The 18011-nt window shown below is 44.4% G+C and overlaps 1 protein-coding gene across 2 annotated transcripts in view; it reads left to right on the top strand.

The window, feature by feature from the left end:
• Nucleotides 1-1437: 1437 nt before the first annotated feature.
• CUNH7orf31 (chromosome unknown C7orf31 homolog) overlaps nucleotides 1438-18011 on the top strand; it is a 30961-nt gene continuing 14387 nt past the window's right edge. The window contains exons 1-5 of one of the 2 annotated variants that reach the window (XM_040738679.1): nucleotides 1438-1455; nucleotides 2903-3060; nucleotides 9845-10021; nucleotides 14791-14862; nucleotides 16764-16793. In XM_040738679.1, coding sequence (XP_040594613.1) covers nucleotides 2927-3060; nucleotides 9845-10021; nucleotides 14791-14862; nucleotides 16764-16793 — 413 coding nt within the window. In that variant the 5' untranslated portion in view covers nucleotides 1438-1455; nucleotides 2903-2926. Of the gene's footprint in view, nucleotides 1456-1571; nucleotides 1964-2902; nucleotides 3061-9844; nucleotides 10022-14790; nucleotides 14863-16763; nucleotides 16794-18011 lie in introns of those variants that run through there. The other variant, XM_005085887.4, reaches the window with a different exon arrangement.

Genomic DNA, 18011 nt, shown 5'->3' with positions numbered 1-18011 from the left:
CTGTCAAAGCCACCTTCCTTCGCCAGCAGGGTCTAGTCTTCCAGGCTCAGGGTGGTGACATACCATTGTTTATTGCTGTGAAGAGACACCATGACCAAGGCGGCTTGAGAAAGAAAGCTTTGGAGCTGTGGCGGTGCACACCTTTGATCCCATAGGAGGCAGAGGCAGGCAGATTCTGAGTTCCAGGTCAGCCCGGCCTACAGAGCTGGGTCCAGGATAGCTAGGGTTGTTACACAGAGAAACCCTGTCTAGAAAAACCTAAATAAATAAACAACAAAAGCATGTAACTGGGGGCTTGCTTAATTTCAGAGAAATTCATTCTTGCCTCTTTTGCCAAATGTCACTTTTCTGCATCCAGTTTCTTTCAGGTTGTTCTTCAAAGGCACAAACTCAGAAACCTAAGTCTGGCTGACATCTTTATTCTGACCCCCCCCCCTTCTCTTTCTTTGGACAGGGTCCTAAAGTAGTCCAGGTCAGCCTCAAAGTCACTGTAGCTGAGGGTGACCTTGAACTTTCTGAGACTCGTGGTCCACCTTCTAAGTGCCGGGATTACAGGTCCAGTTTTCTGTTTTTAAATTAGTTTCTGTCAAGGCTGCAGCCAGAACTGAGGAAATGCGGAGGCACCAGGCCTTTGGGACAGGCAGATGAAGTATCTTCACACTCCACCATCCCATGCATCCCACGCTCAGGAAAAGAGATGAATCTCGGGGCTGACCTTGTAGAACCCTATGGACCCCCACACCTTGGAGCTCAACGGTGCTGGGAATAAAAGTGAATTTAAAAAACTAGTGAAAACGACACAGTTTTTAATACTCAATTCTGTGGAAAGCCAACACCGGCATTGAAAAAATGGCAGGCGTACTGATTTGAAGCAAGACAATGGGTATTAAAATGCCCTGATGTCGAGAAATTCCATCCATTCTTCCATCGGCCAGAATTTGGCCCCCTTCCCAAATTCCCCATCCTGTTAGTTTAGGACAAGAGTTTTATCCATAATTTGGGCCCCGAGTCTGCCTTCCCAACCTCCGGTAGCCTTCAGCCGGCTACCGGGAGCTCTCCAACTCCTCAGAGCTGTTGAGACCGCTGCGTGAGCCGCCAGCTTAGGGAAGGGGGACCTAGCGCATCGGGGTTCTCTGTAACTCTGACACCTCAATACTGCAAAGGAACTAAAGCAGGGCCAGACCTGGAGAAGGCATATGGAGTCCAGGAAGAAAGGAACTGCCAGGCAGGAGCCACCAGAGGGCGCCTGGAGTCAGCGTAGGCGGGTCTGAGGCTAGACAGGGAGGCAGGGGTTGGTGACCCTGGCAAGTGGAGCCTCGAAGGCGGCCTTTGAAGCAGGGGAGGGGAGGGGCTGTAGCCAGGGGCCGTGGGGGCAGGAGGAGAAAGGCGCGTGGCCGGAACCTACGATGGAGGGCGAGGCTGAAGCTCATAAAGGGCGATGAGCCGGGACCAGAAGTGAGAGGGACCAGAAGGGAGAGGTTGGGGCGGGGTCTGAGCCCGGGGGCGGGGCCTGGGCTGGAAGGCGCTAAGACCCGGTCCACCCAGGGCGGGGATGGGGCCGAAGGCGGAAAAGTCCGTTCCGTTGTTCCCCCTTGCGGCAAATCCCTCCCACCTCACTTCCGTCCCCGGCTTCCAAGTCCGGTGGCCCGGGATCTCCCACGTGGCTCCCTGAACAACCTGAGCGAGCTTCCTGCGTCGGCCTGCGCTCTGGGCTCGCCGCCGTGCGCCCCACCCTCGGGATGTGTTACCTAAGTGCACGGTCACCGTCGCCGTCACAGGCAGCCTCAACCCCTCCCCCGGCCAGCCAGCGTCCCCCCGGTCTTCCTTCCCCGCACCTGCCCGCACGCTCCCGGGGCCCGCAGGTGCGGAAGACCGCGAAATTCCACGCCCCGCGGACACCCGCCAGCTCCAGTGACAAGAAGGGGAGGCGCGGTCGGGCGGAGCTCCCGGGCCCACGTGCCAGGTGCGTGCGACCCCTGGTGGCGCGGGGCGGGCGCGAGGGCCCCGCGATCCCGGAGCCCTCCGCCCCAGAGGGCTTCTCACCGGCGCTGTGGGGACCCCAGTGTCCCCCCCCTGGGGCCAGAGGCCTCGGACCACCTAGTTTAGCTGCCTACGAGAAACGAGCCCTTGTCCAGAATCCTCGACGCCTTTGGAGCCGTGGTTCTCAACCTTCCTAATACGGAGACCCCCTCTTTTTAAAAAAACTTTTTAAGATTTATTTTTTACGTCCCAATCCCATTTTCCCCCCTCCCTCCTCTCCTCTCCTTCCCCCCCACCTCTCCTACCCCCACTTCCCATCTGCTCCTCGGAGAGAGATAAGGCCTCCTCCCCTTGAAAGTCTTAAGAGTGTCCCATCACCCCTTGAATGCCGGAACCCTTTAATACAGTTCCTCATGTTGTGATGATGCCCCCACAGTAACATTATATTCGTTGCTACTATTATGAATCGTAATGTAAAGATGTTTTCTGGTGGTCCTAGGCGACCCCCAAAGGGGTCAAGTGGAGACCCAGAGGTTGAGAACTGCTGCTTTTAGAGGAAGGCTCTTGTCCTGCTCATCAGGCTCCCTGCTTCTTAGAAAGGCTGCCATGAACAGTGTTAAATTTGAAGCAAGAAGTGAATTGTAGTAGAGGTTCTCCATGTGTTCAGTTGAAGTTATTTACAAGAGGTGTGCTTTCATTACAGAAGTTGCTGTTTATTACAGGTTTGACAGAGTACAGGTTTGACAGAGTCCCCAGACCCTCGCAGGCAATAAGAAAGCCTCTGATTTTTGTGCATCGATGAGTGAAGAATTTTGACAGCAGAAAATGTTTCCTACCTAAGGCAAAGCCCTTGTAATAATAACCAAGACGGTCTCCAAAACCAAAATCACCCTCACCTTTCACTTATCTCTTTGCTCTCCAGACTGCCTAAGTTTAGGCAAAAAGCATGGAGGTAATTCACGGCAGGGCCTGCTGCTGCAGGGAGCTTGAAGGAGCTGATATCCTGTCAAACAACTTTTACTCTAATGAGCTGCACACCCCGTTCGAAACAACTACTCGCCCAACCGCTTCAGAAGACAGGTAAAACAGAAGTCAGAAAAATACGAAAGAAAGATTTCGATAGATTCGTGACTTGCTCTAAGCACTTCAGCTCTCCCATGTATCACAGGAAAAAGAAAGCAAGACATGGCTGAACTTTGCAGGGTTAATGTGTTAAAACTGGAAAAGTACATTGCCATATCCTATTTAAAAAAAAAAAAAGCAGTGGGGACACCCACAGAAACAGCTGTGGGAGCTCACTGACTCCAGGCTGACAGCTGGGGAACCTGCACAGGACCCAACTAGGCCCCTTGAATGTGGGTGACAGTTGTGTGGCTTGGGCAGTTTATGGGGCCACTGGCAGTGGGACCAGAACTCACCCTAGTGAATGAATTGGCTTTTTGGAGCCCATTCCCTATGGAGGGAAACCTTGCTCAGCCGAGATTCAGGGGGGAGGGCCTTGGTCCTGCCTTAACATGACAGGCTTTGTTGACTCCCCCTGGGAGGCCTTACCTTCTCTGAGGAGTGAATGGGGAGTGGGGAGAAGGTAGGGGAAACTGGGATTGGTGTGTAAAATAAAAAGATTATTTTTAAAAGTTAAAAAAACAAACATCAAATTCTTCCACTACATTCTAGAAGGGTGTGTGTGTGTGTGTGTGTGTGTGTGTGTGTGTGTGTGTGTGTGTGTGTGTGTTTTGCAGGGGTTAAACCCAAACCTTATGCTTGATGGGCAAATACTATACCACCAAGCTACACTGATATACCTCCAGATCTGTTCTAGAACTCCAGAATGGCCCCTTCCTTCACTTGGAGATCAATCTGTTTATTATGTTGGTGTACTCACCAACACCTTCTGCCCAGAAATACTCCCAGAATCTTGCTAACAATGGTTGCTGCGTAAGCCCTGCACCGGATGTTTGGTTGTGACGCTTTCAATGCTCGTGACAGCCGTGTCAGTGAGCACTATTGTTCTTTCAACTATGATGTAGAGGGCAGAAGGAAACACTTTGCCAAAGCCTTTGACTCAGCTTTCTTCTGCTTGATTAACTTGAATCATTTTGAGAGGAAGGATAAGTTTGTTTTTTAAGTACCTGGTGTAGTTGGGTTCTTGTTTTTGTGTGTTTCTAATTTCACTTGGCCAATCTCTAAAAATTCTTTGTAAGAAGAGGCTAGGTGATGGCTGAGTGGTAAAGTGCTGACCACACAATCATGAAGATGTGAGTTAGATTCCCAGCACCTGTATAAAAAAGCCATGTGTGGTAGTGTGAACCTGTTATCCCTGTGCTGGGGAGGCAGAAACAGGAGGATCCCTGGGGCTCAATAAGCAGCTAGTCTAGTCAGTAAGCACAAGGTTTAGTGAGAAACCCTGTCTCAGAAATAAAGTGGAGAGTGATTGAGGAAGGCAGTTAATGTCACTTTCTGCCTTACACATCTGTGTAGAAACATACACAAGCTTTTAAAAATTAAATTTTAGGAAATTAGCCGGGAAACCACCTTACCTCAGTTTAAGCACTTCCAAAGCGGTGCTGGAAACCTAGCTCAGCAGTTAAGAGCACTTGCTGCTCTCCCAGAGGCTCTCCTCTCCCACATCAGGCAGCTCACAACCGCCAGTAACGCCCACTTCTGGCCTCCAAGGGCACCTGCATGGCATGCAAGCAGACTCACAAAGCGGTAAATAAATTGTCAAAACAAAACCCTCCGAAGCGGCGCGTCGCTACACAGCAGTCCGTTCCAGTTTTGACTCGCCCTGGTTGTTGGATCAGTTTCTTTCAGATGTTTCTAGGAACACTTTTTCTTCCTTGTAACTTCTTACCTGCTGTTTCCAGTTCTTTAGTGTGAAAACATGTAAGGAGCCCTTCCCCAGCTTAAAGTTTCTTCAGACTCCCTGAGTGTCTCTTTCTCAGCCCCAGCACTGGTTCTTTCACTCTGCTCTTAAATTAGACTCTTGCTATCTTGACTAGACTTAGTAGATCTATTTCAATTTATTAAAATGCTCCTTGCAAAAGAAAGCACCGGGTTGCGGGGAGGCTGGAGACACGGCCAGGGTTAAGAGCATTTGTAGCTCTTACCAAGGACCCAGGTTTGGTTGCTAGCTCACAGCCTCTGTAACTGGAGTTTCTTGGAGTCTGATGCCCTCTTCTGATCTCTTCGAGCACCAGGCACACATGTGATTCACATACACCCAGGCAAACATACTGTTATTTATAATAAGTATGTAAATAAATGTTTGACATGATCAGTGTTTTCTAAACTACCTACATGTGAGAAAATGAAGTGACCGCTCTATCCATAAAATACAAGAGGCCATTTAAGCACTGTCTGGGAATGACCATCTCTGGCTTCTAATAACTAACCCTTGCCTTCCCTTTTACTTCATGTGAGCTTTTGTTTTGTAGTCACCAGACAGAAAGCCAGGATGACCATGTGTACTTCCTGTTAACTCCTCATAAGAAGTCCCAGGCAGCCTAGAGAAAATCTCCTTTCCCTCACTGTTCTGAGATGCTCTGGAAAGTGTCACCAGGACAACAGCAGCATCTCTACTCTGGGATACCCAAGGCTTGCCTCCAAATATGTTCTGAATCAGTGTCTCTCAACCCAAACCCAAAGCAAAACTGTAGGAAGCAAAAAGCGCCTGCATTCCAGGAAATAACTCTTCCTGATGGCTAAGATGAATTGAGTCCTTGGCATATTTTAGCTTTCAGAAGCTTAGTTTTCTAAACATAGAGATAGGCATACCCTTGCCAAGTGTGACAGATTTTGCATTAATGTGGCAATTTTAATGATAATATATGATTCTCTATACCAGCCTACTTTGAGCAAGGCGGTCAGAGTACATTAAAATCACCTAAGGATAATCATATCAGCTTATTCCTTTAATTCAGGCACTTGGGAGGCTAAGACAAAAGAATTATTGAACTAAGAACCATTGCCATGAATTTAAGGACACCCTGGGCTATACAGTTAGCTCCAGGCCAACCTGGACTACCAACTGAGACCCTATCTCAAAAAGAAATCATCTGAGAAGTTTCATAAAAATATATATTTCCAGGCTTAAACTATCCATATTCTGGCACACTAAGTTGGAGGCGGGCCAGAAGAACCCGGGGAAGGCTGGGCTAGCAGAAAGCACTGGAAACAGTAGGAGAAACAGAAACAGGGTTCTGGCTTACCCAATGATCAAAGAACAAGCTAATCTTCATATCTGTACTTCAATTACTTTATTCACTTGTGTGTTTTAGAACAATTATAGCAGCCACTATTTTATAACAATCTAATTTGTTCCCCTTTGAGAATGTTAAGTAAATTAAAAGGCACTGTATTCTTTTGTATTATTTCACTTACAGACTAGGAATAGTTGAGTGGCAGAGTTCTTGTCAGCATGTATGAGGCACTAGGTTTAATTGCTGGTGAGTTCACACACATGTGCACACTGACACTCACACACACAAATTAAATAAATGTACCTGTGACTGGGACAGCACCCAGAATCACTAGCCCTATCCCCTCTTCCCAGTCAGCTGACTTCTTGTCAGTTCTACAGCTCACCAGGCAAAGAAACATATCAATTAAAGAAGCATCTTGAGAATTACTTAGGATTTCAGTATAGGAGGCTCTTATTTTGCTTCTAGGTTCATGTCATTGCTTTCTGATTTTTTTGAAACAGAGAGAGGGGGGGAGGGAGGGAGGGAGGGAGGGAGGGAAGGAGAGAGAGAGAGAGGGAGGAGAGGAGAGACAGAGAGAGCTATTAGTTCTCTTCTAGCCTAAAAAAAAAAATGAGAGTTTGATGTGAACTTGTAACCATGCCTTCCAGTTGTTACTAGTCAAATTGGGCCCTCTAATTTTGTGATTGATACTCAAGATTCTACACGATGTCTTTAATAGGTTTTGGTCCATCCATAACCTTCCCTAAAACAAAGTAAACAACTTTCTGTGGCTATAGAGCGAAACACCAATAATTTTGTGGTTATTCTCTCTGTTAAGAATTATTTCATCCTAAAACCTCAACTTACATTTTAAACAGTTTCTTCTATATAATGTTATGAGTGTTAATACTACAGGATGAGGGTTAAGTAGTAGACTTGACTATCTAAAATAAAAGCAGCATGCTGGGTGTGGTGGTTCATGCGTATTAATCCCAGCACTCAGAAGACTAAGGCAATTGAATTGCCAAGAGTTCCCCACCAGCTGGGGCAGAGAGAAAGATTGCAAAGGGTCGAGAGGGCCAAGGGTGATCCAGGCACTACCTCTTATTTTAAATCGTTTTTTCTCCTAATTTTGCAGCTTCACTGTGTACCAGTACACATGATTGATGAACATTTTTTTTGGCTCATCTTCTGGGGCAATGTAATTTATTGGGGTCAGATATTGAGAAATTGACTCATTTATGATTTAAATATAACTTTACAAACTTAAAAATTAAAGCTTAGCTTTTCATCAATCACAAGTGTTTAATATTTTTCACTTGTCATGTCCCCTAATCTATGTGTGTTGATCATGGTCAGAGCTGGAGAGGGGGAAAGGTCTGACAGCTGTTTGCCAGGACCCCACAGCATCATGTCCCAAGATTTCCTAAACTATAGTGCAGCACTTAGGACATGTTCTCTGTAATGATCCAGACAAAATATTGTGTGCTCTACAGTTTTGTCATGAATATTCAGTTCTGCTGTTATAGGGTGAAGGTAGCCACAGAATGGTCATACATAAACAAAAGGCAGTATTCCAGTAAAATGCTATTTGCAAAACAGTTAGTAGGGCCATAGCAATTTCATATGATATTCAGTTCCATTTGTAAGGCAGTCCTGAGTGTTAATTCTCCATTGTACTTAGCAGTTACTATTGGGAGTGGTTGTCTAAGACATGTACTGTGCTGACAGAGAGACAGAAGTACCCAGCAGCCCATACCTCTCCTAGCTCTGCCTCCATGACTCTGACTGCCTCCCCTCTACTCACAGGACAGTCCACAGGGCTCAGGAAGCCCACAAAAGATAGTTCTGCTTTTCTCTCACACTTCTTGCCATGGCCCTCTTCCACTGTGCCCACAAATTCCTGACCTCTAGACCAGCTCTAGAAGTAGAGATGCAAAACCATTTTTATGATCCATGCAATCAGCTAAGTTCTACTCAAGTCTTTATAAATCTTCCAAACTTTTCCAAATACCCAAGTTAGAATGGGGTAGCATCTTTAAACCTCTGATTGGGACTTAGGTCAACACATTGACCCACAAAGAGAACTCTATTCCTCAGTTCCCTCCGGAGGACCCATTGTTGCATAGCATTTGTTAACCTAGGGAACCTCACACTGAACTACTGGGAAGCAAGTAATGTCTTGATGTATCAGTACTATTCCTTTACAATACTCCAAGTCTCCTCAACAGATGATGCCAGGAAGAGCCAACTACAGAGGAGCAAATTTGACCCTTACATTATACCATACTTAAAATTTACTCAAAATGATTCAGAGACACAGGTGTAAAAGCGGGATCTAAAACTATAAAATTCATGGAGGGGAAAACAGGAGTAAATATTTGATTTTGGAGTTGCAGTGTATGTATATATTACATCCTAATCCAATCAACACAGCTAAAAATAAGCCAGGTGGTGGTAGCGCACGCCTCTAGTCCCAGACTCGAGAGGCAGAAACAGGCGGATCTATGTGAGTTCAAGGCCAGCCTGGGTCTACTGAGCAAGTTCCAGGACAGCCTCCAAAGCTACAGAAAATCCCTGTCTTGAAAAATCAAAAAAGAAAGTAAAAATAAATGGAACTTCATCAAAATTAGAAACTGATGTTTCAAAAGATACTCTCAAGTAAGTAGAAAGTGTACAGAATAGGATGACATATTTGCTTATAGCCAATCAGAGTCTTGTATCTGGGATTTTAAAAGAACATGTAACTAAGAAAGAAAAAACACAAAATCAAATAGACATTTTCCAAAGAAGAGATAGTAGCAAAAAGTACTGTTGTCATTAAGAAAATGCAAAAAAAAATTCCAGTGACATACTTTTACCTCCATGAAAATGGCTATAATTCTTTTTCAAACATGCATAATAAGTGTTACCATGAATATGGAAAACTTGACTGCTTATTCCATGCTTTTAGGAGTGTAAAATGAATAATCTGCTACAGAATAGCCCAGCAGATTCCAACAAATTAAATTCAAATTAACATACGATCCAGCAATATAATTCAGTCTTTGGTAGTGTTCCCTGGAAAATTATATCAAGTACTCAAACAAAAATACTAATATTTAGTACATCGATATTAATAAAAGTCAATATCTTATCGACTGATGAATGGTTAAGCAAATGGAGTATTCCTTAGTAGACGATGATACAGCCGTTAGGAGGAATGCAGTCCTGGCCATGCTACATCATGTATCAACTTGGAAAGCCTATGTTAAGTGATAGAAGCCAACACAAAGACTACATAGTATATGGTTCTGTCTGTATGAGGTGTCCAAAACAGACATGTCTAGGTGGGTGCTTGGGGTGGAGTAAAGGTGAGTCCTTTAGTAGAGTACTAGTGAAAGAACACAGAGCTTCTTTGTGAGGTCAGGAAAAAATGATAGATAGACTCTGGGGGCTGCTGTACACACTTGTGGGTCAACTAAGACGGCTGAAATCCATGACGTGTGTTTCATCTCAACTAAGCTTTTGTTTTTAAACAAAATAAGCACAGTATTTGTGGGGACAGCTAACCTCATCCCTTTAGCAGTCAGAGTGTACCATAATCTTAGAATTCTATATTATGAACATGACCTAACTCCTCATGAAGTGAAAGGGATTTAAGATATAGCCAGGCGGTGTCAGGAGTCTGTCATTTCTCACAGGTATCGGGAGCTGAGAGAGTCACTGCCACAATGCCGGCTCCCGTGGGGTGCCGAAAGGGAGTATGGTGGCATTATTCCAGTTGCTCTTCCTGAAGAACACAGGCCAAAATGCGAGCCTCCCCGGGCCATGGGCAAGGGACATCAGCATTATGGATTTGGTGGAGAGATCTGGCCAAAGTAAGTGAGCTTTCCAACATTCATATAAGGTCTTTATTAACCATTGCTCGTTTTTAGTGTTAGTTCTTTACGTATCTGCTTCTAGACTTTTACTGTTTATGAAAAAACAGAAAATTTAATTTTGTCTTCCCAATTGTAAAATTAGTGGTAAATCTGTAGGTTTTATTTTATGTTGCTGCCATTTGAGATAGTAAAGTATTTCGATTAGAGCGTTTGATTAATTCCTCACTTATCTAAAACCGAATGAGGGCTGGAGCGGTGTCTCAGCAATTAAGAACACTGGCTGCTCTTCCAGAGGATCTGGGTTCAGTTCCCAGCACCCACATGGCAGTTCACAACCATCTGTAACTCCAGTTCTGGGAGATCTGACTCCTTCTTCTGGACTATACAGGTACTATACGTGTGTGCATAATATGCAGATATACATGTAAGCACATACACCCATATACGTACTAAAAATTAAAACTAGCTGGTGGTAGTGGCACACGCCTTTAATCCCAGCACTTGGGAGGCAGAGGCAGGCGGATCTCTGTGAGTTCGAGACCAGCCTGGTCTACAGAGTGAGTTCCAGGACAGGCTCCAAACAATACAGAGAAACCCTGTCTCAAAAAAAAAAAAAATTAAAACTAAATGTGAGGAAAGGTAGAAGGAGGGAATTAAGTTAAAAATGTTATTTGCTTGAGCAAAAAGCTCATCCCCAATTTGTACAGGTGTTCTTGGTTTGAGACTGTTTTCTAGTGTGCCCACCAGTCTTTATTAAATTATTTGAACCACGGGGCACTATTTTCATGCTGATCTCCCCTCCTATATGTCTGGGGTGGGGTACATAGAGGTCAGAGGACAACTCTGAAAGTGATTCTCTTCTACTGTGTAGATTCCAGGGATTGGCAGGGTTGCAGCAGGCCTTTCCCTTTCCTTAAACTAACTGGCAAGCCTGTAGTTTCAAATACAGAGTCATGCTTGCAGCCAGAGTACCCAAAACACAAAGCAAAAGGAGCCCTGACCTGGTGGCACGGCATGTAATCCAAAACTAAGGGACCGAGACAGGAGGATCAGAGATTCAGGTCCTAGGCAGCTTGGTAAGAAAGACCCTATCTCAAAACAGAACATGAAAGAAAGAGAGAGAGAGAGAAAGGAAAAGAAAAAGAAAGAAGAAAGAGGGAGGGAAGAAAGAAAGAAAGAAAGAAAGAAAGAAAGAAAGAAAGAAAGAAAGAAAGAAGGAAAAAAGAAAGAGAAGGATTCAGAATATAGTTCAATGTTCAGTGGTACCTAGCACACACAAGGCCCTAGATTAAAAAGAAAAGCAAGCAGAAAATTAAATCAAATGCCTTATTATTTGCTAAAGGTTATGATATTTACCCAGAATGGAATCCATAAAGCCATGGCACAGAGCCCACTTTCTTTCCTGCCTTATCTAACACTCCCAGTTGCCTGGTTTACTAACAATCTAGGTAACTAGTCTCTTTCGTGTAATAGAAATAAATTAGGAAAGATAAGCCACAGCTAGACAATAAAATGTTAATAACAGGGGCACATGCAACCAGTGACCTCTAAGCATCAACAAATAGGAATAAGACCCACATTCATACCACAAGGACATTTGCTCAACTATGTTCATAGCAACATTCCTTGTAATAGCCAGCTTGGAAACAGCCTAGATGCCCCTCAACTGAAGAATTGATAGAGAAAAGGTGGTACATTTACACAATGGAGTTCTAGTTGGTAGTGAGAAACAATGACATCCTAAAATTCCCAGGCAAATGGACAGAAACATAGAAAAAAACATCCTGAGTGGGGTAACCCAAAACCAGAAAGACAAATATAGTATGTACTCACTCATAAGTAGACACCTGACATAAAACAAAAGATACCCAGCCTATAATCCACAACCCCAGAAAAGCTTGAACCCTCTTCCATAAACAGGTGGAAGCAGATGCAGAAATCGACAACTCACCAATGGGCCAAGCTCCTGGTGTACAATCAAAGTGAGGAAGGAGTGATAATATGAACAGAGGAGTCAAGACCATGATGGGGAAGGGAAACCCACAGAGTCAGCTGACCTGAGCTAGTGCGAGATCACTGACTCGGGTCTGACAAATGGGAAACTAGCATAAGACCAAACCAGATTCCCTTAATACAGGTGACAATGGTGTGACTGGGACAATATATGAGGCCACTGGCAGTGGGTCCAAGATCTAACACTGATGCACAAACTGACTTAGTGGAAACCTATTCTATATGGAGAGATACAGGGGTGTGGGGATGGAGAGATGTCTTGGTCCTGACTCAACTAGATGATGGAACAGACTCAGTAGACTTCCTAGGGGACGTCTTACCCTCTCCAAGGAGCAGATAGGAGGTAGGGGAGTGGGGTAAACTGGAGAAGAGGAGACAGGGGGAACTAGGATTGGAATGTAAACAATAACTTTAAAAAAACACAGAAAGTGAAATAGGAAATTAATAACAACAACAACAAAAAGACAAAAGTAAAAGAACAAGGCCGAGCAGAGGCCAAATGGGAAGATTCAGACATCTCACACATTACAGATAGTGAGGACCTCAAGTTGAACACTTGTTCAACATACTTTCTTTAAAGACTCCACTCTCAGAGAAACTCTTATGCTATAGCTGGTTGTGCCTTTATAAACTCACTCTTCCCTTGAGCTAGACATTGGAAATCTGTAGAACAGGGATTTGACCCCAGGTTTGTTTGGTGCTAAAGCCCCAGATGCAAACAACTGTTGATTTTGTTGGTTCACCCTATATTCTCTATGTGCTCCATAACGAGCATAGCAAGCAGTGGCTTAACAACCAGACCATAGCTTCCTGAGGAATGCACAGCAGTGGCCCCAACATTTGTGTGTTAAAAGTGTACAATTATGCTGGGCATTAGTGGTGCACACCTTTAATCCCAGCACTCGGGAGGCAGAGGCAGGCAGATTTCTGTGAGTTCGAGGCCAGCCTAGTCTACAGAGCAAGTTTCAGGACAGCCTCCAAAACAATACAGAGAAACTCTGTCTCGGAAAACCAAAATATATATATCTTGAAACCACATATCGCTTTCCCTAGATGGGGAGGGCATTTCAGTTGGGGTTCTATAGTGGCACAATTCACCCCCTCCTTGCAGGGATATGTGCTGGGTTTTTTTGGGGGGGGGTTGTTTGTTTGTTTGTTTGTTTTGTCAACTTAACAGCTGTGAGAGAGGAACTCCAATTAAGGAATTGTTTCTATCCAGTTGACCTGTGGGAATGTGTGCGAGCCTTCCTTCTTCCCTCCCTCCCTCCCTCCCTCCCTCCCTCCCTCCCTCCCTCCCTTCCTCCCTTCCTCCCTCTCTTGTTTGTTTGTTTTTCAAGACAGGGTTACTCTGTGTCACTTTGGAGCCTGTCCTGGAACTCGAACTCACAGAGATCCTCCTGCCTCTGCCTCCCGAGTGCTGGGACTAAAGGTGTGTGCTCCTGACTGAGCATTTTCTTGATTAATGATTGATGGGGATGGCCCAGCCCGCTGGGCAGCATCACTCTAGGCAGGTTGTCCTGGGTGTGGAAGAAAGCGGGCTGAGCATGAGCGGGGAGCAGCGCTCTTCTGTGGCTCCTTTCACTGCTCCCTCTGCTCTTGCTTGACTCCCACCCCTGGCTTCTCTTAATGATGGGCTCTGACTTGTGAGAAGTAATGAACCCTTCTTCCCGGCTGGGTTTGGTCAGCACTTATGGCAGCACCAGACAGCAGACTAGGACAGGGTAAGGCTCCTTCCTTCCTCAGTAACTCTACAGGTACCTGCCCTTAAGAAAAAGACACGGTGAGGCGATCTGAAGTGAAAGACTAGAAAGAGCAAAACTAAAGGCAGGGTAACTGTCTGCAGCGCAGTCATGCTGCGGGAGACAGCATGGCTCTCCCAGCCCTTCCTGACATGACTATCTAAGGAAAACTCTAAAGGGATTCCAGCATACTCACCCAACCATTGTGTGTGAGCTTCGGAAATTCTAAGTGGGGTCGGCTATCTCCCATTCATCCTCTCACTGAAGGAATAAAATCAACAGCAATGAAAAAGGCATAGTCTTGTTTTCACTCTCACAATGCTCTTTTTTATAAGTTTAGACAAGTAGCAAAATGGTTGATTTTTCTATTTAAGAATAAGTATATTCTTCATGAAACTACTGTCAAATGATAAAAAGCTGTTAACTAGATCTGTAGTACTCTGTGAGCTAAAAGATTTGTGAGCTTTTTCTTGATGGTGGTATTTAAAAGTTAATGGGAGCCAGGCGTTGGTGGCACACGCCTTTAATCCCAGCACTCGGGAGGCAGAGGCAGGCGGATCTCTGTGAGTTCGAGGCTAGGCTGGACCGACAGCCTCCAAAATAATACAGAGAAACCCGGTCTCCTAAAACAAACAAACAAACAAACAAAAAAACTTCTAATGTATAAAAGATGAAACAGATACAAAGTTTATCAACTGACAAAAACCAAACAACAACAATAAAAACCTTATGTTTACGTAACCTCGGCGTGCTGCTTGTGAGCTGATAGGTGTCTGCCAGCCCTCTTTTGCTGTTTAGGTTTCGCTATAACTGAGACCATCTCCTTTGAAGTGCTAAGTTGGGATGGTGAAGTTTTCCCATTCTGCTCACTTGTTACTTTTCGACTGACTTGGCCTTTTGTGTATTTGATACGGAGCTTCTGTGTCCTCATGTCTGGTCGCCTGTCTGTCCTTTGCCGTCCCGTGGGGGTGTCTGCTGAGTACAAGTGTGCTCACTTGAGTCTGCTCTCTGCAGGAAGCTTCCTATCGAGCAGTTCTACTACCTGACACAGAACAAGAAGAGTGATGTCTACGGAAACGACTCTCTGTAAGTCCCGGGCTGGGGCTGCGCTGTGTGAGGTCACAGGTGCTTTAACTGCAAATGAAGTGTGGGGGAATGTTTGAAGCCCTTTCATAGAAACAACCCTTTCCTCCTTCATACTAAAGATCGTCAGCTCCAGAAATCAGCACTAAACAGATGGAAACAAACGGACCAAAAGATGATTGTGGTCTTTAAACAAGCCTGTGAAAACCAAGGGCTACTGGAGAGCAGGGCAGGTCACCATGGACCACGCCCCTGCCTTCTCCTACTCCAGCTAGTAAGGGGCTGTTAGATGCTTTTAAAGATGCACTGAAAATGACGAGGTCCCTGAACAAAATTGGGATTTTTATATGGAGATGGGTTATTATAATCACCTACTCATGGTAAAATCACTGTCTCCTTATGGATAAGGGGTATTTATTAATTCATCTTCATTTAAGGTAATGTTTTCCATCATATTAAATTGTCATTTTTAAATTATGTCTTATGTATACTGAAATGTATTTATTTTAAAATAAAAATAAAATGCCATGACCTTATGGAACCTAGATCCATGTACAAAGAACATACAACATATTACAGAAAACCTGAAGTTAACACTGAACCCTTAAGATTAGTTCCAAGAAGCTAATGCAATAAAGGACTAAACCACTAGAGGGAGCCAAACTTTGTGTTTGCCCAAGCTTTACCCATTGAGTTTCATTAACTCAAACATGACAAAAATTAAGGAATTGATGTCAAGAAAATTCTGTCTCTGACCATCTGGTAATTTGATTTGTATATTTTAAACTTTTTAATTTTTTAAAAAATACTTCCTTTCTAATTTTTTTCATTTTGAATCAAGTCTGTTTTAGTCATGAAATATAGCAAATTTTGCCACATGGGACATTTTAGATGCCAACTTATGCTTTATTTATATATAGTAACCAGTCTAGCAATACTAAATCCTCTGGATCCACATATTCATCACTCCTGCACCCCCATATTTCTGCCTCAGCCACGTAGCTGGAAGACAGGAAATGACTTTTTTCAGTTCACACCCACAGAATCCAAATACAGATTAAAACGTTATTGTCATTGTAGAATAATATAATTATATGTCTTGCTGCTTTCTTGTGAGTATATCCAGTATGGAAGATACCTAAAACACTAAACAGTATATCCAAGTTTTCTGATTTATTTTATTGCGAAATGATAACATCCTGATTATTTTCTATACCTGAAGTCTTTAAGAGTCCTATGAGCATAGGCTGAAAATAATTACTGATATCAGATGTCAATGGGTAACTACCCCTCTGCAAGGGGCTTGTTTCCAGGACCCCTGGGGTGTCTCTTGGCCTGTGGGTTCAGGGTGGTTTGTAAATACACCACCACAGAAAGAGCTGGTTCAGAAAATCCATGCCTCTGGGAAGTCGCCCGGTTTTGTCCTCTACTCTCTGGTGGTTGCACAATATTCACTGCCATGAGAGATTGGCAGCTACGGGCAAAGGGACAAAGCACACCCAGTACTTATATACTCCTCCTCCCCCCCAGCCGGGCCACACAGGTCACTTTAGGACACATAATTGCATCACACTTGATATCAGGCTCTCAGACTCTCTGCTACTGCCTGAGTGTGACAGAGGAGGTAAGAACAGAAGCCCTCAGCCCCCCAACCTTCCCTGCAAATAAAAAACGCAAAAGGTTTAGTGACCAGGACTAAATTAGAACCAATGGAAAAAATCCATCAATAGACAACTGAGGTGTGAAAATACTATGTCTCTTATCATCGTAGGCAATAAAAATTTGCCTACATGTCACCGTGGTTTAAACACAGGATATTTCTTAATGTTCTTAATTTTCTGATAGGAGTCTAAGCCTTTCAAAGCCCTGGTTTAAATTAGGACTTTTTCCTGCTTTTATTCTAGGTTACCCAAACCACTTAATTCAACAGTAGGGTAAGTACATAGTTTATATTTTCCTCCCAATTATAATAAAAATATGATGGCATTGCTTATGACTTAGATGGGTATGAGACAGATGAAACTTCTTAAAAGCTGCGTTTTAACTGTTGGAGGACAGTTTGGTGCAAGTCCAAGACACTGATATTTTTATTTCTCTTCTCTTATATCCAGTCAGTCCTTTTAAAAGGACTTTTATTTTCCCATAGTTTTAAGTTTATCTGTGTGTTAGAAGTTAAAACAGAGATTTCCTCATGTGTCCCTGCTCTCCCTACTGAGGGCCTCTTACGTTCATGCAGCATGCAAAGGAACTAGGCGCGGTTCACTGTAGTTAGTGAATCCACACTTCAGATCTGACCGCTTTTGCAGGCTGCCCTTTTCTGTCCCGGGACTGCACCTAGAACAGCCTGTTGCATTTATTGGCAGGTCTCTTCGGGTGCCTCGAGCCTGGGACAGCTCCTTAGATTTTCCTTGCTTTGCTATTCTTAAGTGTTGAGGGTTACAGAATATTTGTAGAATGGCCCCAATGGCATTGGCTGAGTTATGTTTACGGTGAGACTGGAGTGGTGTGTGGTGAGGAGGAAGCGCAGAGACACGTGCAGTTTGTATGCTGGCCTACCCCACTCAGGTGACTGCTGTCGTGTTCCTTGATCACTGGCTGCGGTTACTCCTTCCTTCCTTCCACGTTGTGCTCTTAGAGGAAAGCGGGTGTGTGCAGAAGGCATCTGGAATTCTGCACTTACCCCCTAAGAGCAAAGCACGTCCACAAATTACTTAGGGCTGGGGTGGAGCTCAGATGGTAGAGCACTTGCGTAGTATGCCCCCAAGGCCCTGCTGGGTTTGCTTCCCAGAACTCTGGAGGCAGAGGCAGGAAGACCGTGAGCTTAAGGTCTTTGTCAGCTACGTAATGAGTTTGAGGGTAACCTGGGTTACCTTAGTCTCTGTAGAGAATAACTTTTTCTGGTATTCTGCATGGGAGTTTTACACACTCTTTCGAATGGTGGCTTTGTTTTGGTTCTGGTGGTTTCCTTTAATCACTTATTTCACCCTTGTGGATGTTTGTTTTGGTTTAGGAACTCATGAATTAATCCAAGGCCACTCATTTTTATGTCTTGCGCTGGCCATAAACCACTCTTCGAATCTGTTCCTGCATTCCTTTAGCATTTCCCACACTATAGTGGGGCTGTGGAGACTTGTTTTAACCCTTATTATATT

The sequence above is a fragment of the Mesocricetus auratus genome, unplaced genomic scaffold, assembly GCF_017639785.1.
Source record: "Mesocricetus auratus isolate SY011 unplaced genomic scaffold, BCM_Maur_2.0 Super-Scaffold_100676, whole genome shotgun sequence".
Taxonomy (NCBI): Eukaryota; Metazoa; Chordata; class Mammalia; order Rodentia; family Cricetidae; genus Mesocricetus; species Mesocricetus auratus.
Note: the sequence above shows the minus strand (reverse complement) of the source record. Positions and strands in the feature narration are given on the sequence as shown.